Raw genomic sequence first — 24078 nt, forward strand, 5'->3', positions numbered from 1 at the left:
GATCCTGACCTGGAACTTGACTGTGAACTCCTCCATTTCGCTCTGCCTCAGGCTTGACCCTATTCTAACCCTTTGCCCTGACTGCCCATGTCAGGATCCTGACATGGGCCTGTCCCATAGCAGGGGCCTGCATTTATAATGAATTTTGTATTGGTTTTTGTAATGTGGACCAATACCCACTAGGAACAAGGTTTAATCATTGGGCATATCTGACTCCCTGCTAGCACAGATCATGTGCCTGAACTTTGTCCAGCTGAGGGACTCATAGGTAACCAATCAGGAGTCTGAAGGCTACACCAAATTGGCATAACAAAGCATATTACACATATTACAACTGGTCTCATCTTTTATATGAAGGTATGGTCTGTGAAGACTACCAGTGTTAGCAAGCAATGCTTCATCTTCATCCAAATGGCTCTTCTTCACTTCCATGGGCACTGTACTTACACATATTCACCATTTAGACTGAGGTGAAGAAATGCCTGCTGGGACTTGTAGCCCTTCTGTATTAAAATTGAGGGTGGCCATAGGTTGTACTGCAGAACACATAGAATCATAGAATATCAGGGTTGGAAGGGACCTCAGGAGGTCATCTACTCCAACCCCCTGCTCAAAGCAGGACCAATCCCCAATTTTTTCCTCAGATCCCTAAATAGCCCCCTCAAGGATTGAACTCACAACCCTGGGTTTAGCAGGCCAATGCTCAAACCACTGAGCTATCCCTCCCCCCAGCATGGCACCACTGAAACTGGTCTAGCCCCTATTTTGTAACACTCATTTAAACTTCATGCCACAGCTTTATATCTGTGTAAAGGGGGGAAATAAAAATACAAAAGTGAAAAGAACAAGACGCTTGAAAGAAGGAGTTATTTATTACAAAACCAAAGTCCAAATTCTACCTCTGATTTTCTGTGAATTCCTTTACAAAATCCATTTTTAGTTCAAGGGAAACTCTCTCCCATCCTTTTACACTGCATTTAGTATACCACGCTGCTCTGCAATTGAAGAGAATTAGGAGCCAGCAGTCAAATAATACATGTATAGAGACATACACAAAAACAACCAAAATACATTAATATTAGCAGCATTAGTAAGGTTAATAATGCGGAAGGATAGGGTCACAAAAGAAGCCCATCATCACTTTACCTCCAAACTTCTATTCAGTTCTGGGTATATTTTCCAGGATAGAGCCTAGATCACTCCCTTAATATGACAGGGTAAACCTGCCTGCCTAACTTTTAGGAGTCTACATAAATAAAATAGCAATGGCGCCTTCAGTACTAATATCCCCCCTTAGCTCCCTCCCAAATAGTATGTGCAACAGTCAGTAGCCCTTGACCCCCAAACACAGAGTATGAAGTGTATTTCAGAAAGAAAGTAACACAGGGACAGCCATATGGCTTGGCTTACTGCCATGGAGACAGATCCAGTTCGGTCCTGGTTTCTTGCTTTTCAAGGCTGCTTAAAGGGGCTGGGCATGCTGTGGACATAGCATCATCTCCTATCTTTCCCCCCTCAAGGAGAAAGCGCCTTATGATGCTCTAACACTCCTCAGCTCCCTCCCCACCATGACATACACCTGACCAGTTAGGAAGGGTCATTTGCTCTGAAGGGGGAAGTCCCATCCAGGTGCCCCAGCTGATAATACAGGGCAACCATGGAAGGATGCTCAGGGTCCAGCAGGGACATAAGAGAAAAGAAGGGGTATTCTAGTGGTGCACAGCACACAGCTCATGTACCCACTGCTGGTTATTGCTTCCAGAGACCAAGTCACATGGGCATGACCCTTGGAAGGGAAGCCACCAGGTCTGCCAACATTTGAGAGTTATGAATAGGAACATTTTGGAAGAAAATACAGGCACACCTTTCAGCTCCACTGAAAAACACTGGATGAGACCCCCCAGAGGCACAAACAAGAGGGACAGTCGGCAGGAGTTCCACCCTTTGAACTCTCTCTGCTGATGCAGTTAAAGAAGTCAGTTATTATAGCTTTCTATTACAAGGCCTTTGCCATGAGTGCATTTGCCAGGCATTCTGTTCCTTGAGGACATGGCAGCTCAGCCCAACTCTAGTCCAGGCTCTTCTGGAAACTGGATGCACATCCAAAGAGCTCAGTTATTAGTGGACCAGCCTAGAAAGGAGTACAGGACTCTGGGAGGGGAGAAGGGCAGAAGGGGATATAAAAAGCTGGATCATATTAATTTGTTCTGAGCATCAGTAAAACAAACCATTCAATTAAGACTTCAAAAGAAATTATCTGCGGATAAGACTGATGCTGGCTTTCCTGCTAGCGGATCTGGGGACAGGTGTATCACATAGTGATGGTGAACTGCAGACATGTTTATTTGTGAGTCTTCCATGGCTGCCCCAGCAAAGGCACTTTCAGGACCACAACTCTGTCCCAGAGACATGCGCTCCTAGCTCTGTGGAATTAATTCAGTCATTGCTGTTGGAATGGGCATGCATGCCCCTGCAGTGATTGCCAACAGAACCTCCGTTCAGGTGAATGGAATGCCTAAAATAAGTTGGATATGCTGAACTCAAGCCCTTCTTTGTATCCTCCAAAGACTAGAGAAGTGAAAACAGTTTTACAGTATAAATCTGAGGAAAGAGCAGGAATGGGAATTTTGAAGCCTGCAGATGTTTACATTTTGGCTCCACAGATTGAGTTTGATGACCTCCCCAACAATAATGGATGGCTGCCTGGGAAACCTCATAGGGAGTAGCTGCTCCAGACAGCAGCATCTTCTGGCCTGTGAAAGCACCGCTAGCTGTTTCCACATGACTGGGGAAGGGGACAAATGACTTGTCCTCAAGATGAACCAGCACTCATTCCACAGTCAGGAATGCCAGGCTGAACTGAACTAGTGTTTATCAAGACCTAGAACCCAAGCAGAAAGTCTACAGATGATCTTGTGGAGACCTCTGACTAAACAGAGGCAATGTAGAGCGATAGCTCCCTCCTCAAGACAAGGGTCAGTTTCACTGCACCCACTGCTTCAAATCTGCACAGCTCTGGAAAGTGTCCTAGCTTAAATGCTGCTGCAGTGCCGGTAGAAGCAGCACAAATTAATAGATTCTGTAGATCTCACAAACACACTGTTGTTTTGTTCTCGGTGATGGCCTGGTGAATTTTTCAAGAAACAGATATTTAGGGTCAGATCCTCAGCTGGGGTAAGACAGCATAGCTCTGCTGAAGACAAGGGAACAACACCAATTTGCACCAGCTGAGGACCTGGCTCTTAGAATTCAGAGGATGAACCCCCCCAGGCTGTACCCATTTTAAAAAGCTAGTTATTAATGTCCGAGTGCAGTCCTTTTAATACCCTAACTCAAGAGTCTGGTCATGGGCTGTTCATTATTGTGGGACAACTAGATTTTTTTTTTGGTGCGTCCCCACATGCGGACAGTGGGATACACAGGGGCCAAGAAGTGGGTTAGCTCTTCTGCCAGTCAGAAACTTCCAGTGAGAGGCATCCAAACTCCCAGCACCAAAGACAAGCAGCCTCTTGTTTGTACTGAAACTGAAGTTGACCTGGGCACAAAAAGCTGGAAGGGAGAGTGAGTCAGGTAGTGTTTTCAGCTAGCCAACTCAAGCTCCCCACAAATCTGAAGCGGACCTATTAGTGCAGCAGAGGAGACAGGAACAATGACCAAGGAGAGGCCCAGCTTTCTCATGTTACTCCTGAAGTTCTTACTGCTCCACTTCCTCAGCAACAGAGGTTGCTAAATCAACATTTTGACTTAGCTAAAAGGTCCTATGATAGCAAAGATGCGTGAACCACCTTTGGGACCATCCTACATAGGTACCTACTGATTTCTTACTTCTCAGTAGCAAGGGGCTGGTTTGCTGCTGTTCATGTCTATATCACTACTGGGTCTTCAGTGTTTGGGGGTATTTTGCATCTCAATCCACCCCTTACATGAGCCCCTGGCACTTCCTCCCATTGGCAGTGGGACTTCTGCAGGAAAAATCTACTCTCATGACATCACAGTATTAAGCTGATGTTCTTACTGGCAATAGAAGATACCCAATAATATTATTAAAAATAAGGCAGTGTAATGCCTGCCTGTCATATTACCACCTGTTTATAATCCGTTGCTGTTTTTCCACTTGTCAAACTAAACAGGATTTGGTGATGTTTTCAATCCTCTCCCTCATCCTTCTTTCCTACATATCGTCTGTGAGCAGCCTTGACTAAGCCAGAGGGGAGCACTTCCTACCACAGTAAATAGAAAAAGATCATCAAACCCAGCAGTTAATTACAGTAATGACCCCCCACCATGGACTGTCAGCAGGGGATTAACTCAAAATCTTTAGCATCAAAAGCAAAGGCCAAAACCACTTGAGCTAGTACCAGTAGTAGGCTCCTATCTTATATGTGGACTGGCCTCTGGAGGTGGATACGACATACTGAGCCAGCATGTTACAATAGCAAGCAGCTGCCTAACTGAACATTCCTACATTTCCCCTATTAAAGTGACAGCAGGTCTGAACTGAGCCTCAGCCCAGCATACAGCACAGCCATCCAGCCTGGTCTGGGGATGTTAGTAAAATCTCCATACCAACAGCCTTTCATGTTCCAGATAACCCATTAGAATCCATGGAGAGTGGAGAGGGAGTATAGCAGAACTCATCTATAAACTCAGACACACTCACCTGTTACTGATACTCACCCAATACATATTCAGGAGCAGGACTGAGAGGCAAAGCAGGGAATCTGAAATGAAGGGCTTGATCTCCTTGATACATATGAAAAATTGCCTCGCAAACCTTGCTCCCTCAAAGGACACACACAGCTGGGACTCAAGACAGTTTGTTTTGGATGCTACAGGGCAGTAGTAGTGAACTGAGGGGAAAGAAGTGGAACAAAAGGAACAAAGGAATAGATACCTCATTAAAAAGCTTCCCCACACCTGTTCAAGGACCAGGTCCCTTCCCATCCACCCCCACTGCCTGTGAAAGGATGGATTCTGCATAAGAGAGCTCTCTTCACCAGACAAGCAAAGAGTTTTTGTTCTGGTTTCTCTCCCTCCCTCCACTCCCCGCTTCTCATTTGCCTGGCAGTTTATCATAGTAACGAGAAGTGCAGTTTCCTGTTAGAAAAAAACTGCCTTCAGCAGAGGAATATTAGTGGTTAAATACCCCAGAACTAGCAGCAGGCTTTGCAGAGTCCAGTGACCGCTAAGCCTTAGCATCCTCACACAAAGCAGTTATTGGCAGTAGAACTGCTGGTATCAAAGGATGAATGACAGCTGTCAGCAAGGGTTCCCTATCAGTGCATTCCCAAAGAGGCTGGCCCTTACACCAAAGAACCCAAGACAAGCAATAAAAGAAACCTGCTGCTCCCACTGCAATTATCTTTGGAGCGTCTTAGCATCTTCTAACAGAATTGCAAGACTGATGAACTGGAACTGTCTGGCTCTGAGCTGTCATGAGGTTTGCCAGTTAGCTACACAGTGATTATTATAAGTGGTTACAGGTGGCCTGAAAGCAAGGGGATATGCAAGTATAAACAATCTCCACTTCTTCTGTTTGCAAAGGGCCTGGGAGACAGGCAAGGCACGATGGCTTATGGAGGTTTGAAGCCACTGAGAGACTTTCAGTTCGGCCAGGTATTAGAAACACAGCATCAGATCAGTGAAATGCAAATGGCTAGGACAGGGCGGTCCCCAGACATTCTCCAAAATATATATAAAACATCACCAATAAAAGTTATTAAATATGAAAAGATCCTTAATGTCTCAGGACACTGTGCTTTCTACAGTCAGTTCTTTCCTGCAATCAAGTGATTTTCATATGAGCAGAGACAAAAAGACAGACGTGTGCAACTTCACCCTCCAACAGATATAAACACATACATCCTCCAAATCACACCAGTGTGGCTGCTGGACAGGCCAAAGCATGACTGTAAAGAATTCTAAGACACATTGCTCGGAGGACCCAGGTCTTCTTTCTGAGCAGTAGCTGGCCTCAGAAATGGAATCTACTGGACCTATGGCTGGAGTCTTACTCAGAGGGTCTTTCTTGTGGTCACCCTCTGCCAAGACTCAGACTGTGCAAATCGGTGATGAGACAATGGGCTGCTATGGGGAGCAGATTCCCCAGAGTTCTCCAGAATGGTGCTTCACAGCCATTTGCCTCAAAGTGCCCATGAATCAGCTTGACACTTCATAGTTCTTGTGTTTCTTATTCCCTTGTTCAGGCTCCTGCCGGCTCTAGAACTCCCACGATTCCAGCCACCTGAGCCCTGCCATTGGGCTGTTGGGATCTGAAGCCATAGGTCCCACCATCCCATAGGACAGAGGATGGAAGAGGTAGAAGCTGTGGAGAGGATCAACACACCTGTCAAGGTCTGATTAACTGCTCAGTACCAAGGTCACAGAAACAGCTGAGTCATGTGGATGACCTATGGGAGTTTCCCTTTGGGCTGCTCTAGATTCCATTTGGGGCCCACTCCCTCCTGCTCAACAACATTAATACAGCCAGGTTTGTGGCCTTACCATGGGTGGGATGGGATTGGGAAGCCTATAAACATGTTTAATCAATACATTTTTAAAGTATAGCATAGACCGATGGTCTGGCACCACGTGGGGTGGAGATCAGAGTCTGTATCTGCTGAGCGGTGGAGAAAAAGGGAGCCAGTCCAGCTGACAGCATTTGTACCAACTGAGCTCCGGGGTTAAACAAAGAGACTCCCTGTAATGAAAAGGCTTCTGCAAACTCATTACCAGGAGACAGACAAAAGCTGTCAAAGCTGAATCTGGTTCATATGAAGGGTTCAGGGCTGAGTTTGTTGCTATCCGAGAGTTTAGCAGAGGACAAAAAGGGGAAAGGAGCTGGGAGAGTGAAAAGTTAAAACCAACACGTGTCAAGGAGCCAACGCTTCCACTGATACAACCGATGTTGTTTTACATACAGAAGCAGCTCAGCTTCTGGCTCTCTCTCACCTGTACACAATGAGAAGCATCAGTGCCAGTGTCCCATATGCATACACCCTCCTCCCCACGGAGCAGGACAGGAGCCCAGCACAGAACTTCAGCAATGTGTCCCATGTAATTCCTAGGAGAAGAAAATAAAATTAATAACTAGAGGCACCATGCTGGAAGCCAGGAGACAGATGCAGGCTATATTTGATACATTCAGTCATAAACGAATGCTGATAAAGCTCTATATGAACAAAGGATCAATTCTGTTTTTAAAGTCTGATCTCTTATTGACCCTTAGCAGACGAAATGAAGCTTTCTATCTCTAGAAATTTGGTTTTCCCAACATTCCCACTGGAATAAAATATTTTAGATTAGTCCTGACAGCTAGAGGTATCAGACCGCAAAATTACATAATTCCAATTACCATCTTGCTTCTTCTGCCCCCTCTATTTCAAGTGCAACATGATTTTAGTAGCTGAAGACTCATGTACTACCAGGGTCAGAGATTAATGCTTTATACACCATTTGAGAACAGGGACTTCCAGTTTACAGAGCCATAAAGCTTTATTTCTTAGTGGTCTGAAGACAGAGACTGCTAAAAATCATGTTGGAATTGAAATGGATTATTTTAATGTATCATTTGTATTACAGTAGCGTCTAGAGGTCCCAGCTGAGATCAAGGCCCCATTACAAAGCACTATACAAAAACACAGTAAGAGCCAGTCCAAATCCTGAAGAACTCTAACCAGACAAGATACAGAAAGGGACCTAACAGAGTCAAGGGGAGGTGAAATGACTCACCCAAGTCACATAGCAAGAAAGTGGCAAAGCATGGAAAAGAAGCCAGGTCTCCTAAATCCCGGTCCAATACCCTATCCATTAGCACCGCAGCCTCTCGGAGGTCAAATCAAGATGGTAATCCAAACGACACAATTGTATAGGGTTCGATGTCTTAAGCAGCTAGGGTTAAAAACACTTTTGAACCAGTATACATGTCCAAGCACTAGCCCTGAACCAGAGATCCGAAAGAAAAAACTTGATTTCTTAGTTATGTCACTTTAAAAATACCCCTTCCAACTCAGCTCCCCTACTATTCCCCTCTACCTTCAGGGTCTCTGCTTTGCAGTATTTACCTGTCAACATGCTAGAGAAAAGCATAGCGGGAAAATAATGATGAAAGTAGAGGACTCTGCCCATCATGAAGAAAGGGAGGTAATGGAGGAGCCAGCCCAGCATGATCTTCCCTCCACTATGTAGCAAGACTTCGGAGAGCTCTGAAACACAAACACACACTTCAGTAGATGAAGCTTCACAACCCTGGCTACCCTTTCAAACCTCAGCACCAAGGAGGCAGAGTATAAATAGCAGTAAGATTGGTAGGAACAGGTTTAGCAGGTCTACGTTCCAAGTGTAGGCCTGGGATCTAATCAAACCCAGCACCCCTCCCCATATTAAACCAGCCTCGGATGAAACTCAGGGAGATCAGCACTAAAACTGACAAAAAATAATGATTTGCTGCAGATAAAGCATCCCCACCTCTGGAATGTCCCTAACAAGAGCGTTAACCACCACGGTTGTAAAGTAGAGACACCCGGGCGCTGGGAAGTTTTAGGGAGGATACAGAGAGAGACTTAACAAATGGTATAAGATAAGTTTTGATCAGTAAATTTATGCTGACCACCTGCACAAACAGAGAAGGTCACAAATAAGTTACAATTTGGACATGAAAGATAAAATGTAAAAAACGCAGGCAGGAAGGAGGACACATAGGTGCCAGTGTGTAATTCGTTACAATTTTTGTTACTTGGGGGTGTGGGATAATGTGATAGGAAATAGCTAGTTTTACCTATATAATGTAAGTGAAAATCGATACCCTTTGGGAATCAACTCTGGACTGCAGTACAACAAGAAACTGCAAGACATTGTACCCTCTGCATGACTGTGACATGCAGAGACATCGCTGGCAACCCCCAGACAAGTGGATCCTGACTGGCCATCGGGTAAAATTTGTCTATATATTTGGAGTGGTGAGCATAATAGATTTGCTTGGTATGTGTATTCTCTGTGTGTTGCTAATAAATAGATGTTTAGAGCACAGCAGGGTAAGGCTCTTTCACTGGGAAAAGGTCCTGCAGACTCGTAGAGCTCTTGGCCCTGTGGGTAAAGGCAGGTACTTAACCTGACCAGGTTTCTCCCTCAGCCGCATGGGTAAGAGTAGGTTACTTATGCCCCAAACCCTTGGAAGGGAAAGGGTGGGAGTGCCTAAATTGACTGGGTGACACCTTGAGCCCTCAGGAGGGTACAGGCAGGGTGCCCCAGATTGTGCAGGTAACACAAGGTTACCCACAATATCCCACCTGTATTATTCATGCAGAAAATGTATCACACAGAAATACCTACCAATAGAGTCTTCCTCAATGAATAAAGAAAAGGAGTACTTGTGGCACCTTAGAGACTAACCAATTTATTTGAGCATAAGCTTTCGTGAGCTACAGCTCACTTCATCGGATGCATACTGGGATTTGATTTCTAGGATTCTCTCTGGAGTAGCTTGACAGCCATCCCTGATCCTCACTGTCAGCCCATTCCCTGGAAAGGAATGTGGTCTAGTATTTAGAACCAGGGGAACAGGGCAGGAGACCTGGATCCTATTTCCAGCTCAGTCAATAACTCACTGTAGGTATGTCTACACTGCGATAAAAAATGTGAAGTACCAAGTCTCTGAGCCCGGGCCAGCTGACTTGGGCTTGCAGGGCTCAGGCTGCAGGACTAAAAATTGTAATGTAGACATTTGGGCTCAGGCTGGATCTTGGGCTCTGAGACCCACCCCACTCACAGGGTGTCAGAGCCTAGGCTCCAGTACTTTTAAATTGCAATTTTTTAACCCCTGAACTGATCTATGCCAGCCACAGCCATGCCACGGGTCTTTCATCACAGTGTAGATGTAACCTCAGTGACCTTAGCTAAAATCACTTCACCTTTCTGTACCTCATTTCCTACCCAATTATCTGTAAAATGGGGGAAACACTGATCTATGTCAGAGGGATGTTGTGAGACTGGATTCCTTAGGGTTTGTGAAGTGCTTTGTAACCTGTGGATGGAAGAGGCTAAGGAAGGAGAAAGGGCTGTTAATATCCTCCTCCTAGTACCCTCTCTCTGTCAGCTCCCTAATGGGCACTAGCTAGCATTTCTCCTTTCAGCACAGATGTGTAATATTAATACCGCACATATCACACAGCCATGAACCAGAGAGGGATCCAATTGATCCATCCCTCTTGGAGCCAATGTAGGATTGCTCCCTACAGGATTTTCGCTAGAGCATTGTCCAGTCCAGTTTTACATGACTCAAGGAATGGGGCTTCCTGCATTTTTCCTGGGAAGACTGTTCCATAGTTTTGTGTATATCAGTGTCAGGATGATTTTCCTGATATTTAGCCTAAATTTACCTGGTTTTTAATTTCATCCCACTCCTCTTAGTTACAACCCCTTGGACTAATATGAACAATTCTTAAAAACAGACTTTAAATCAAGGCTGATGTCTTTCTAAAAGATATGCTTGAATTCAACTGAAATGTGTTGGGCTAGATGAGATATCCGAGTTAAATCTATACCCTGTGTTATGCAGGAGGTCAGAAAAGATTTTCATAATGGCCCTTTACAGCCTGAAAAAACTGTTAATTCCTCTCCCCTTCCTTGGCATTTACATCCTTCCAGGTATAAGATTTAGCATTTCTATAGCATTATACATTTTAAATAGTTGTACTCATTGCTGTCATGTTCCTCTTGAACACATTTTGTTCAATTTCTGTGTGGTCTGATGTTCCACAGCAGAGAGAGAATGAGCTTTCCTGCAACAGGAAACCAGGATGACAAACTATCACAACAGTGAAGCCTACAAATGCAGTAGGGTAGGAGAGCTGGACTTACCTTTGAGTTCAGCTGTCAGCTGAACTCCCCTCTTCATGGCCACAATAGCGCAAGTTACCATTAGGAGGTACAATCCAATAGTGACCAGATTCAGCCACCAGACCACCTGTGTGGGAAAGAGCAAAGGAGGAGATGGAAGTAGCAGAGAGTGCATAAGACATGATGGAAAGCTAACTGTAACCACAGAAGAGAAGGGGAAGAAAGCAGCTAGAGAAGAGGAAGGGCAGGGAGCCACTGTCTCTGGGAAAGCCAGGAGAAAACTAAATATTTGCTAAAGGCAGAAGTCACTTGTTTTGCAAAAATCCCCCACTTACCGGGTTCCCCAGCAAATAAACTCGATAATCTGTTTCGTTGACTCCAGAGAAACGTAGGCCCTGAGGAGGAACAGGGACAGGGTATCAGAGGAAATTAAAATGGGTTTGTGTCTACTGAGCCCACATCAACCTTCAAACTCACTGAGGCTCCCACAGAGAGTCAGCAGTGAGAAAGGTGAGAAGTTCCTTCTCGTGCCAACAAAAGGGTTATTTCAACAGCGGCTGAAGTGTAGTCCATGCATTTTAATAAAGAGATGCAGTCCCACAGCTCTGCAGTTTGCCCTCTGCCATACCCCTATCAAAAGCACTTACAATCACACAGGAAGGTGGATTTGTCAGCATACCTGGTAGTTGATGGGCCAGTGCCAAGGCTTGGATGTGACTTCATTCTCCTTTGGTTTGAGACCACTGTTTCCCTACAGGAGGTTGAGAAGAAAATTACAGTCAATAGGCAGTTGTGCTGCAAGTCCTGCATGGCAGCTCTCTGTCTAGGAAGGGCTTCTGAGGCATAGGAAGAATAATCCTGTTTCTGATATGTTCACATGTGTGCATAAGCAAACGCCCTAGGAAGGTTAAGCCTTTTCAGGAGCACCTAGATTTGAACGTCAGGCTTTGCTAGTGCTCCTACGAGCCCATTACTTTGCAGGAGATGAGCTCCTGAAAATCCCCACAACTATTTCACTTTATTGCAAGTCGCATCCCTTTGCAATTACAAAAGCCTTACTCTGTTCTCTCATTACACCAGCATGCAGTGATGGAAAAAAATTTCCTGGGGACTGCTTCATACACCAGTAAGATACAGAGATGCCAGGCTGACCCACAAATCAGAATCAGAGACCAAGCTTAGGTCCCCATTCCACATACACTGCTTTGTATCTGGGAGCCTCTCCCTCTAATTGCACCAATTGTACACACACTGGAAAGACAACAACTCTGCTCTAAGGCTGTTAAACAACAAGAAGTAAGCCCACCATCTTCAGAGCATAGGTAAAGTATATTGGTTTGAATCTGAGACCTTCCCACTAAAATCCAGATATAAACCAAGCATTAGGCTCTATATCATCTAGAGAGAGAAGGGGCTGGGGAAGGAGCTTCACAGTAACTGCCAGCACTAAACCTGGCCCAAGATTTACATGAAGCAGTGACCTGTGAAGCAGCTAACACCTGATAGTAAATAAAGGATTAGATTTGGAGTCTGCATCCTCTAAAAGTATGCAAGCAACTTTCCATGCCTGATTATTTGTACCAGCAAAATGGCTAGCTGGTTATCTAATGCCCTAATCTGCATGCACACATCCAAGTGTACAGAACCTCAGAAATGAAAACCTGGACATGGAATATAAGAGGCCGTGATCTGAAAATTTGGTCCAAAGCATTGAATCGGTTTTCAAACAATTCTCCTTTCACAGTTTCTATAAAAAAGTACACACAGAAAGCTACAGTAAGAATAGTACACAGTCAAGCACTCAAAATTTAGGAAATGCCAGAATTAAGGTTGCCTATGTAACCTTAATTCAGCCCTCTTATGCATATGCATTACAATAATGTCTTTAATTACATGATCCCATATTTTTTTCACAGGACCTCTGTCACTGAGGCTGGCCACTAGGGGGAGTGGAGTCACACATTTTGCCAGTGGGTTTACAGCTATTGCTGGCAGCAGAGGAATGCTGAGACTCAGGAATCCTGGGTTCCAATGCAGGGTCTGAGAGGAGTGGAATCTAATGATTAAGGACCATTCTGTATCTGCTCCTGCCAAGCCTAACCCCTTCTGCCTCTGGCCCCTCTTGTCTGTCTCATCCCTGGCTCTCCACTGCCTTCCTTGACCCATTCCATTCCCCCTGCTCCGCCTCCCCTCAGCTCCATGTCTCATTACCTCACCCCACAGTTCACAGTTGCTCATCCCAGTTCCTACCATCCCATTGCTGTTCATCCCAGTCTTCCTGCTACTCTCTGGAGCCCTCTCTCAGTCTCTCTCCCCACAAACCCCCACAGGTCTGGATCCTCACCCATCTGCAGATCAGTCAGGTTATTTTCTCCTTCCTGTTGCCTGGGTCAGCTGGGCACCAGCACATGAGAAAGAGTTCTACCTCCTCTCAGTACTGATACCTAGTGCCACAGCAGCTCCTGGCAACCCAGAGGAGCAACTGCATGGAAAGTCCTGCTCAGGCCCTACCTCCCCATGATGTGATTTTCATGGGGACAGCAACAGACATATCCTGGACACCAGGACAACAAACTCCCTACTAAATTTCAAGTCACTGCTCCAAATGATGGAGACAATATTTGCCTCTCAATTAAATGGCTTTAAGGGTTTTTTTGTTGTTGTGTTTTTTGCAAAATGGGGAAAAAATTTTTTCCCCCTCAAACTTCTGAGAAATGGCTGAATTACTTTTGCTGAAATCTTTCAGTAAAATTCAACCTAAGGCAGGCAGCTGGCATGGAAAATTTCAGCCAAAACAGTTAAAGTTTGCCAACTGAAAAAAGTCTTATAATAGAAAGTGTCACTTAACTATAGGAGTTTTTCCCTCTGCCACCTGATACTTTGTGTACATAGATTTGTGCATGAACATATACACATGTGCTCCCCCAGTGAATGTTGGTCATCCTCAATGCCTTTTGCTAGATGGAGTGTCAATCAAAGAGCATGATCTTGTCACCCTCTAGAAGCTGCATCCTAGAGCAGGGGTGGGCAAACTTTCTGGCCCGAGGCCCACATCAGGATGTGAAACTGTATGGAGGGCCGGGTAGGGAAGGCTGTGCCTCCCCAAACAGCCTGGCCCCTGCCCCCTAGCCACCCCCTCCCACTTCCCGCCCCCTGACTGCCCCCCTCTGAACCCCCGACACATCCAACGCCCCCCCTGCTCCTTGTCCCCTGACCGCCCCCTCCCGGGACCCCCAGCCCCAAACCACGCCCCCCAGGACCTCACCCCCTATCCAACCCCCCCCCACTCCCGTCACCTGACAGGCCCCCCAGGATCCCATCCAACCCCCCCCTGCTCCATCTCCGAACTGCCCTGACCCCTATCCACACCCCCGCCCTGTGACAGGCCCCCCGGGACTCCCACGCCCTCGCCAACCCTCCCTGTTCCCCGTCCCCTGACCTACCCGCCCCCCCCAGAACCTCCGTCCCATCCAACCACCCCCTGCTCCCTGTCCCCTGATTGCCCCCCGGGACGCCCTGCCCCTTATCCACCCCCCCGCTGCCCCCTTACCATGCTGCTCAAAGTGGCAGGAGTTCGCAGCCCCGTTGCTCGGACGGAGCCAGCCACGCTGCCCGAGCAGCAGCATAACTGCAGAGGAGGGGGGACAGCAAGGGAAGGCCTGGGGGCTAGCCTCCCCAGCCAGGAGCTCAAGGGCCGGGCAGGACAGTCCTGCAGGATGGATGTGGCCCGTGGGCCGTAGTTTGCCCACCTCTGTCCTAGAGGATACCTATAGCTTAAAATTACTACACAAATGTGAATGTTTCCCAGGTTACTACGAAGACCAAGTATTCTCTAGTTTTTTCTTCCCCAATTCTCTATTGCTGAGAACATGTGTGGAAGAAGCCAGATCTTAGTTATTTAAGAACTCAGCTACTCCTATAGGTTTTCCTTCACTCTGAAATAAGAGTCCTCATTTCAAGACAAGAAAATTATTTCCATGGAAACAGTTATGTTGATATTTCCCTATCTAAAACAATATTATAACTGGTTGCCATGGAAATTATTAGTATTAATAATGTTACTGAGCATTCCTAGAGCCCCTTTCATTTCAAAAGAGCTTTGCAAACACCACATTAGCCTCAGAGTCTTTTGTAAGGTCAGTATCATCCCCATTTTACAGATGGAGAAACTAAGGCACAGAAAGGAGAATAAACAAGGTCATACAAAACAGTCTCAGATGAGAAGACTACAAGAGCAGTCAAACTGAAGAAAAACAAATCTGCTTTTTTGCAAACATCCTCGGTGACAAAGAATGAGGGAAGAGGAAAGCAGAAAAAAGAACATGGATGAGATTTTTTAAACAATGGGTTTTTGTCTTTTTAAATTTTTCCATCAGATGTTCAAGTATCTCCAAGCGTTTATCCACTTACTTTTATGGCCTCCATAACTGCACTATCTGAGTGCCTCACAAGCATTAATGAGCTTATCTTTACAATTGTCCCACGAGGTAGGGAAGTATTAATATCCCTGTCTTACAGAAGGGAACATAAGGCACAGAGAGATTAAATGACTTGCCCAAGGTCACACAAAGTGTATGGAACAGCCAGAAACCGAACCTAGATCTTCCAAGTACCATTTTAGAACTTCAACCATAAGGCCATCCTTCTTCTCTAAGTATAAATCCTTGTAACCTATGGCAATATATATTCTGTCCTATCTTGACGGCTGCTATTCCCTGGACATCACAGTACAGAATATTTCTTTTTAGCTCAAGAGTTAAAAAACAAACATACACATGACAATCTAGAAATAAAGCGACCCTACCCGGATCATAACCATATGGGACTCCAGCAGAATCTCTGGGAAGGAGGGTTTCAGAACATCCAGACTGATATTGGGCACTATGGAAAAGAAAACAAGTGAATTAGAAGCCTGTACATGCTACCTTCCTTTAATACATACACACACGATAAACTCTCTCCTCCTGTATCAAATCTGTGAGTAACCTTCTTCTGGTACCTCCTTGGTTCTCACTGCATTTCATTCATATTCTAAACACAGCCTCTTGCAGTCAAGAAAGTATCCCCAAGTGAATTTCACAACTGATCTATTCATTGATTTCCCACTGTACTTTCAGAAGCGCGAGAAACAGATAAAACTCCCTGAAATAAACAGTCTTTGTGTTTAAGCAGAAATAAGAGCCTCACTGTTCATAGACTATTCTTTATCCACAGATCAGCCATGAATGGGAAAATGCAAAATGCATGACAAAGGTAGAAGACTCCGGACCAAATGAACAGCTCAGAATTTATTTCTCTTGGGTTGAATATAGTACTTCTGAAAGGCTGCAAAATGTTAGCAGGTTTTAAAGAGGCCAGAATCCAGCAAGTTGTGAGATAAAAATCAGGACGTTGAGTAACGTGCAAACCAAGCAGGCAGTGAATAAGGCTGTGACACAGGGGTCTAACTTTTGGATTGTGCTGGAGGGGCTGTGTGTCACAACTGGCATTCTCAACTCTATTCTTACCCCATGTCACAATTCTAGCAACCTCATTATTGGAATGTTCCTGGAAAAAAGAATGAGGCAAGTGTGGAATAGGGCAGTGAAGATCCTACACTTCCGAAAAATCATCTAAAAACTTCTACTGTACACTTGCATTCAGAATAGTTCCTTCAATTAAAAAGCTGGTAAGGGGGGGGCTCAAAATAAGTCTCATAGTGAAACATCAGTTACAACTTTAACTATCAAGTTGTGACCAGCTCTTCCATAATACTTCACACTTCTGCAGCTCCTGAGGATCTCCAAGTGGTTTATAAACATCGTATCTCTCAATCCCACCATCCCCCCATTTTACAATACAGAAATTGAGGCAGAATGACTGGCCCAAGATCATGCAATAGGTCAGTACCAGAGCTGGGAACAGAACCCAGGGATCCCAAACATTGAGTGCCTTGCTCTGACCTCTTGATAACCTCACTCTCTTCCCTTGAAACAAACAAGCCAACCTGCATATTGTCCAAGAGATTTCATCACTTACGCTTGGGATTGATGTGATCTTCAACATTCCAAAGGGCATTGGGAGTCTCCTTCACATATGGAGTGCAGGTGACTTCCACCTGTTCCCAGCCCCTGAGGAACAGCAGGACAGTCAGTCACCTACCTCCCGAAGGAGAGCCACTATTTACAATTCACAAAAAGAAAAGGAGTACTTGTGGCACCTTAAAGACTAACAAATATATTTGAGCATAAGCTTTCGCATTCAAATTGACATTCCTCCCCCAAGTTTAGCTACCAATTAGCACCAATTGCAGCATCCAACGTAACAGATTCATTTCTGTGTACCCAGAAGTCCTGCCTTATCAGAGTATAAACAGAAACTGGACTGGATTTGAGGCTTGTCTAAGGTCACAAGACTGCTGTATATATGAAGATCAACACTTCCATGTTGGGGTTCCTCAAATTAGGTACCGAAATCCATATTTAGGTACATAAATACGTGGCTTGATTTTCAGAGGAGCTGAGTATGTGGAGCTCCCATCAACTTCAAGTCAACTTTTAGATTCTCCCCAGGAAAAGCAGTCACCATTACCTTAAAAGTCACTTCATACCTAGAGCAACTCCATTACAGAAACAAAGGAATTGCCATAGTGGATGAGACCAATCGTTCATTTAGTCAATTATACTGTCTCCAAAATGGCCAGTACTAGATGCTCAGAAAGAAAAATACAATACCCTTAAGTGGGAAACTACAGAACAACCTCCATATAGGTAGGGTGACCATATTTCCCTATGCTGAATACGGGACACCTGGTAAAATTACTTGTATTCAAGCAAGTTCAACAGCAATCAATCGTATAGCTGTTCAAATTAACATCAAGTTGACCGAGCCCGTTAAAAAGAAATACTGCGTAGTTGGATTCTTTTTATTTACCTTCTTATCTTTAAGGCTTTAGGATGACACACACACCCCTACCCCCACACACACATAGGGAGGGGTAACACACATACCCTGCCCTCCAGGCTTGACTGGGCCCCCAGGACAGACCCGCCTCTCCTGGTACCTGGCACTGTGTCTTCCCGAGGCAACACGTGGGAGGGCATGCAGGGTCACATGCACCCCCTCCCCAGATTTCTGCCAGGGTTCACACCAGAATGTGGCCAGCAGCAGTCTTTCAGCACTATGCAGGAGGAAAGGGACTGCAGCTGCTTCCAGCCACAGGGGAGGAAGAAACGGGGAAGGGGTGACCTGGCCTGTGTCTTTGCAGAGCTCATCTCTTCCCCCACCCCTACCGCTCCCGTGTGGCTGGAACCAGCTTGTCCCTTCCTGCCCACACAGTGTCAAAAGGCAGCTAAAACCTCCAGGCTGCTGCTGGCAACCGACATAACCCAGCCGCCTCCTGTCCCCTGGCTACAGTGCAGGCAGGAAGGGGTTAAGCCCTAAGGATACATTGTGCATCAGGGCCCAGGGAACCTGACTGCAGGGACTTCAGTGAACATGGCTAGAGAGGTGGCTCAGCAGACGAGGGTGCCTAGGGGGTGGAGCAGCCCCACGTTCTCTGGGAGCAGGACCTGAGGTTGGGGGGCAGGCAAAGAGGGTGCTAAGCCCCTGTCCTGGGGGCTGCTGTGGAGCCTGCAGGGTCGGGGCATGAACAGGCTGAAAATCGCTTCCTCCCCCAACTCCAGAGCTTAGCTGAGGGGAGGAGAGGCTGCCCTGTGCCAGTGCTGTGCAGGACTTTGGCACATGCAGGGCTTGGCTCCTCCTGGCCAATGCCCCAGGCCAGAGGATCTTGGGCTTTCCAGGGGTGCCGGCCAAGCTAGAGTCAGTGTGGGAAAGGAAGGAGTCTGCTGGCCAGGCTGTTGATAAGCTGAGCACTCCAACCAGGGGCTGGGAGAGATATTGAAGAGCAGCGGGGCGGGGGAGGGGAAAATCAGGGAGAGGACAGCAGAGGGGAAGCACGTAAAGGGCCAATGGGTGAGCAGCAGAGGCGACATGTAACCGGCTGCCTGCCCACACTCACCAACCACCGCAGCTCGCAGCACACAGCTAGCACCAGCCAGAAACGGGATGGGGAGTGGGGCCCTGCTGGCCAAGAGCAGGCATGCAGCAGGGGCTGCGCTGAAGGACCAGCATGGGGAGCAGCCAGCCCGGCACGCTGCATCTCTGCCCTGCCACCAGCCTTGCACACCCACCCTCATCATCGGCCCCTCGACCCTCCCACCACTCGCCGCTGGTGAGCAAGCGGCTGGCAAGCAGGGATCCGGCCAGCAGCAGGACCCACCAGGACTGATGGGGGGAGGCAGAAAATATATGACAATTTGCCCGTTTTAAGAAAAAGTTGGGACACCTGTAGGAGGGCTTAAATACTAGACTGTCCCTTTAAAAACGCGACATCTGGTCACCCTACCTCTAGGAGAAGTTTCTTCCTATCCTCACTCTGTTAGCAGGTGGCTTAATTCCTGAAGCATGAGCTTTACATCCCTTGCAATTTAAAAAAAATCATAACTTAATTGCTGATGTTCTCATAATCCGTACAAAATGTCTAATCTTTTTGCTATACAGTTGGCTTTAATGTTGTCTTAATGTTGTATTTTTACTATGCAGTTGCAGTTGGCTTTAATGTTGTGACAATCAGCTCCACAGGCTAAGTTTGTGTTGTGTAAAAAAATATTTCCTTTTTATTTGAACACTGATGCCAGAGGCAATCAGTCCATTCTGAGACAATGAGTTCAAACTCTGGGATCCTTTTTTTAGATCAGCCTTATTCCACGTTACCTCCCAGGAGACTGGGCCTACAAGAACAGTCTTGATAACTAATGCCTCAGGCTACTCAATCACTGACCATCAGTGAGAGCACTATCAGCGTGCATAGGCTTTTACAGAGATCTGGAACAAATGAAAAACTTTCCTCTTCCAGAGCCACTTGTTGCATCTGCTCTCATACTCCAGATTTGTGCTCACACATAGGAGAGAAGGGTGTGGGACACTATTGTGGTCCAGGTCTTCCCATTAAAAAATGAACAGGAACCAATATAAATATAACAGCAAGGGACTGTATGGTTCAGAGGATTGTGGAATGGGATATGGAGCCTTTAACCTCTAGGTCACTGGTAGCTCCTACATCTAAATGAGCTGGTGACGTAAGAGTCGCAGTTTCCAACGGTCTATGTTGCAACCATCCTCAGCACAACTGTCTCCCATGCTCGCAATTTTTTTTTGCAAAGGCCAAGGATTGACTGGCTTATGGAAAATGATCTCATCACTCACGCCTAACGCAAGCCCCCCTTGAACAGGACTGAAGCACACCCCCATGCTGATATCTGGGATGGACCTCTTGGTAAAGGACTTTATTCTCTAGAAGTGCCATTTGCTAGCTCCTTCACTGTAGTGGATTTTATAACCCTCATCCAAGATTTCACTCTGATTTTCTACCTTTCAGATGCCCTTTTCGTTTTAAGAAGAGAAGGAAAAATATAAAGATGTGTATTCCCTGGTCCAAATTAAAAACTGCCACTGAACAAGGGGATCTGGTGTCAATTGTGTAAGAAAAGGAACACAGCTGCTAGCATGAGACTGTTGGCAGGAAGAATTACAAACTAGGCTCAGAGATTATTTACCATTTTGGCAGCGTCTTCCCAGAGGACCCAAGTATGCATCCTGTGGCCAGATGGGTCAGTCGGATCTGACTCCGTAGGACTTTAATGCGTTTCCCAGCCTTCCTGCCCACAACCTCAATCCGCCAAAAATCGTTGGCATCTCCTGTTCCATTCTACCATTCAAACACACCACCAAAAAAAACCAAAAGCACGTGTCACTGGAGAACAAGACACAGAAAACAGGAGCTTCTGAAACTTTACAGTGTTGACAAAACTGAGTGGATCAGACCCAGCTTAGCCTCCTGAGTGTTAACAATAAGGATTCCCCAGCAGGAAGAGAATTTTATAGACACCAGCAATGCATGATGTATCCATGCTTACTATCTACCTATGTATTTTCCTCACCAATCCCAAAATTCTTTGCTTCAACTTCATATGTGGCTCTCAAGATACGAGGTTACATTTTAAAAGGATTTTAAACTGGATGGTTTGGGTGGGTAGCATAGTGCGTTTATTGAGTAGTCTCTTGCCTCTGGGCATTTAAAACTCAAAGCAGATTTCATTTACAAATGTCAGAGCACAGGTCATTTTAGACCCTAGAAGCCATCTGTCTATACCACAAGGCTATGTTCAGAAAATAATAACTGTCAGTGCAGCTTTAAAGTTAGAATTTAAAGAGTCTGGTGCTGCCAAAGCTAGGGTTGTGGTGATAATTTAAAGCTATTTCTTTGTTTGTGCACAATTTGGAAATATCTTAATTATGTGCTATTCTAATTCTTAATTCTTACACACTGACATACATCATGTATTAACCTGTGTAATGAGCTCCAACTTCCATTATAACCTCCCATGTACTTTAGAATCATAGAACATCAGGGTTGGAAGGGACCTCAGGAGGTCATCTAGTCCAACCCCCTGCTCAAGCAGGACCGATCCCCAATTAAATCATCCCAGCCAGGGCTTTGTCAAGCCTGACCTTAAAAACTTCTAAGGAAGGAGATTCCACCACCTCCCTAGGTAACGCATTCCAGTGTTTCACCACCCTCCTAGTGAAAAAGTTTTTCCTAATATCCAACCTAAATCTCCCCCACTGCAACTTGAGACCATTACTCCTTGTTCTGTCATCTGCTACGACTGAGAACAGTCTAGATCCATCCTCTTTGGAACCCCCTTTCAGGTAGTTGAAAGCAGCTATCAAATCCCTCCTCATTCTTCTCTTCTGCAGACTAAACATCCCCAGTTCCCTCAGCCTCTCCTCATAACTCATGTGTTCCAGTCCCCTAATCATTTTTGTTGCCCTCCGCTGGACTCTTTCCAATTTTTCCACATTCTTCTTGTAGTGTGGGGCCCAAAACTGGACACAGTACTCCAGATGAGGCCTCACCAGTGTCGAATAGAGGGGAACGATCATGTCCCTCGATCTGCTGGCAATGCCCCTACTTATACATCCCAAAATGCCATTGGCCGTCTCGGCATTTCATGTACTGTAAGTATTCTCATGGATAAGAAACTGGCTAAGAGACAAAAAACTAAAAGTAGGAGTAAATCTTTTGTCTTGGGATGAACCTCCCTCAAGCAGAAGGAAGTATTATTCTTACTATTCACTTACTATTCCGTATCCAGTGACCTGAAAGTGCTTCCTTGTCATGGGGGCCTCATGCTGGTGACTGTGAAGATTTCTAGAAGTCCTGAAATTAAATTACAAGTAAAACACAGTTTTCAATTTTACATTGAGATTGGTTTGTGTGAAGAGCTTTCATTTTGGTCACCAATAAAGATTTATTTATACAGATTCCACAGCACTTTACAGGCATTACAAATTTATTTCTGAACCATATATATAGCAATCACTTCACAGGCCACATTCAAGCACCTCTGGAAGTGTTCAAAAGTGTACTGACCATACACACTACAGTTTAGGACATAGAAATGAATAGTTCAAATGATACTGGGAGGCAGAATTTTAAGAAGAATACAATTACCCAAGGCATTACGGCTAACATCCCTGTTCTTGCAAAACATGCCATGAGGTCTTGACCACTCTTGATAGTTAGTTTTATTTTCCATGCAAAAGACTGCACCCTCTAGCAGCACAAAATCTCCTAGCACCCTGCTGAACCATTAGGCTAGGACTCAGCAGAAAAAGTATCACTTGCTGCATCATTTGTGCAACACCTAGCTTTTTCTCGGTTCTTCCATCCCAAGTCCAGCCCTCCTCTGCATGTGAGAGTTGACAAGATCCAGTGTTGCCAACTCGTGGTTTTATCACAACTCTCATATATTTGGTGTTTTTCTTAAAGGCCCAGCTGCTGGAATCATGTTATTATTTAAGAATCTCAGCTTTCCCTTACAAAAAGTAAGTTTCTAGCTCTCATGGTTGCAGAGAAAAGTTTGAAAACATGGACCCTCAACAAGGTTCAAAAGCCAAAAGGCAAAAAAAAGCACCCAACATTTACTATTTTTTAAATCTCATGATTTTGGGGGGTCTGATTAACGCTTTTTGAATGCTTGGGGACGGCAATACTGAAGGTCACAGAGTAATATAGCAGAATTTGCAGGTCAATAGAAGTCCTGTATATTTAAATAAATGAATGCACAGAGAGGACAAACTCCTTTGTTGTGCAGTGAAAGGAGGGGAAATGCAGATTTAAAACCAGCACACCCGGGTTCCCCGCCATTCATTGAAGAGGGAGACCTCAAGACAAGCCTGCATATCATTTTAAACAGTTTCACGGCTGTAGTCTCAATGTCTGACTGGAACTTCAGCAGGGACATGCCAGGTACGCAAGGCAATAATGAGGGTACTTTTTGCCCCATATTCCTGGTATGTTAGGCAAAAGTTAAGTACTTATCTTTCTTGACAAACTGGAAGGGCGGGAAAGGTCTGGGCACAAACAAAAGAATTAATGGTCTGAAATTCCTGTCTTGCTGTGGAATAGCCCTTAACTTTGCATACCATGCAGCTGGACAGATTTCTCAGGAGCTACAGAAGGTTCTCTCAAAAAGAAAAATACTTCATTGTGATGAAGCTGTTTAGAGGTCTCTCAAGAAAAGACAGTGGCTCAGAGATCCCATTCAAAATATGGGACAGTACAGAGGGAAACTCCACAAACCCCATGCTGGGAATAGAGATATGGAGAAAAGTCTAGAGCAGAGGCTCTCAGCCAGGGGTCCAGGGCTCCCTGGGGGGCTGCAAGCAGGCTTCAGGGGGTCCTCCAAAATAAACCAGAGAGCAAGGCCAGCGTTAGACTCACTGGGGCCCAGGACAGAAAGCTAAAGCCGAAGCCCTGCTGTGCGGGGCTGAAGCTGAAGCCTAAGCCCTACAGTGCAGGGCTGAAGCTGAAGCCCGAGGAACTTAGCTTTGCGGGACCACTGTGGCTTAGGGCCCCGGGCAACTTCCCTGATTGTTACCCCCTAATGTCATCCCTGGCTTTTAATCTACTGGATATGCAGAAAAACAGTTGTTGTGGCACAGGTGGGCCAGGGAGTTTTTATTGCATGTTGCAGGGGAGGGTGTTTCACAAAGGAAAAGGTTGAGAACCCCTGGTCTATAGCACCAAAGAACTTGTTGAAGGTCTCTGCTAGCCTAATTCTAGTCATTAGCATGTCAGATCTCACACCACCATCCCCATTTACCAATCCTATGGCAAATGCTAATTCTGTTCAA

The 24078-nt window shown here is 45.6% G+C and overlaps 1 protein-coding gene across 4 annotated transcripts in view; it reads right to left on the reverse strand.

Annotated features, from left to right (window-relative positions):
* Window positions 1-900: 900 nt before the first annotated feature.
* The window catches only part of POMT2 (protein O-mannosyltransferase 2), a 48428-nt gene continuing 25250 nt past the window's right edge, over window positions 901-24078 (reverse strand). For all 4 annotated transcript variants that reach the window (XM_074956019.1, XM_074956018.1, XM_074956021.1 and 1 more), the window contains exons 12-21: window positions 22021-22099; window positions 20433-20584; window positions 16855-16946; window positions 15641-15717; window positions 11516-11587; window positions 11172-11231; window positions 10858-10963; window positions 8064-8204; window positions 6952-7063; window positions 901-6325 (exon numbers count right to left, since the gene is read on the reverse strand). In XM_074956019.1, coding sequence (XP_074812120.1) covers window positions 6220-6325; window positions 6952-7063; window positions 8064-8204; window positions 10858-10963; window positions 11172-11231; window positions 11516-11587; window positions 15641-15717; window positions 16855-16946; window positions 20433-20584; window positions 22021-22099 — 997 coding nt within the window. In that variant the 3' untranslated portion in view covers window positions 901-6219. The remainder of the gene's footprint in view (window positions 6326-6951; window positions 7064-8063; window positions 8205-10857; window positions 10964-11171; window positions 11232-11515; window positions 11588-15640; window positions 15718-16854; window positions 16947-20432; window positions 20585-22020; window positions 22100-24078) is intronic.

The sequence above is a fragment of the Natator depressus genome, chromosome 6, assembly GCF_965152275.1.
Source record: "Natator depressus isolate rNatDep1 chromosome 6, rNatDep2.hap1, whole genome shotgun sequence".
NCBI lineage: Eukaryota > Metazoa > Chordata > Testudines > Cheloniidae > Natator > Natator depressus.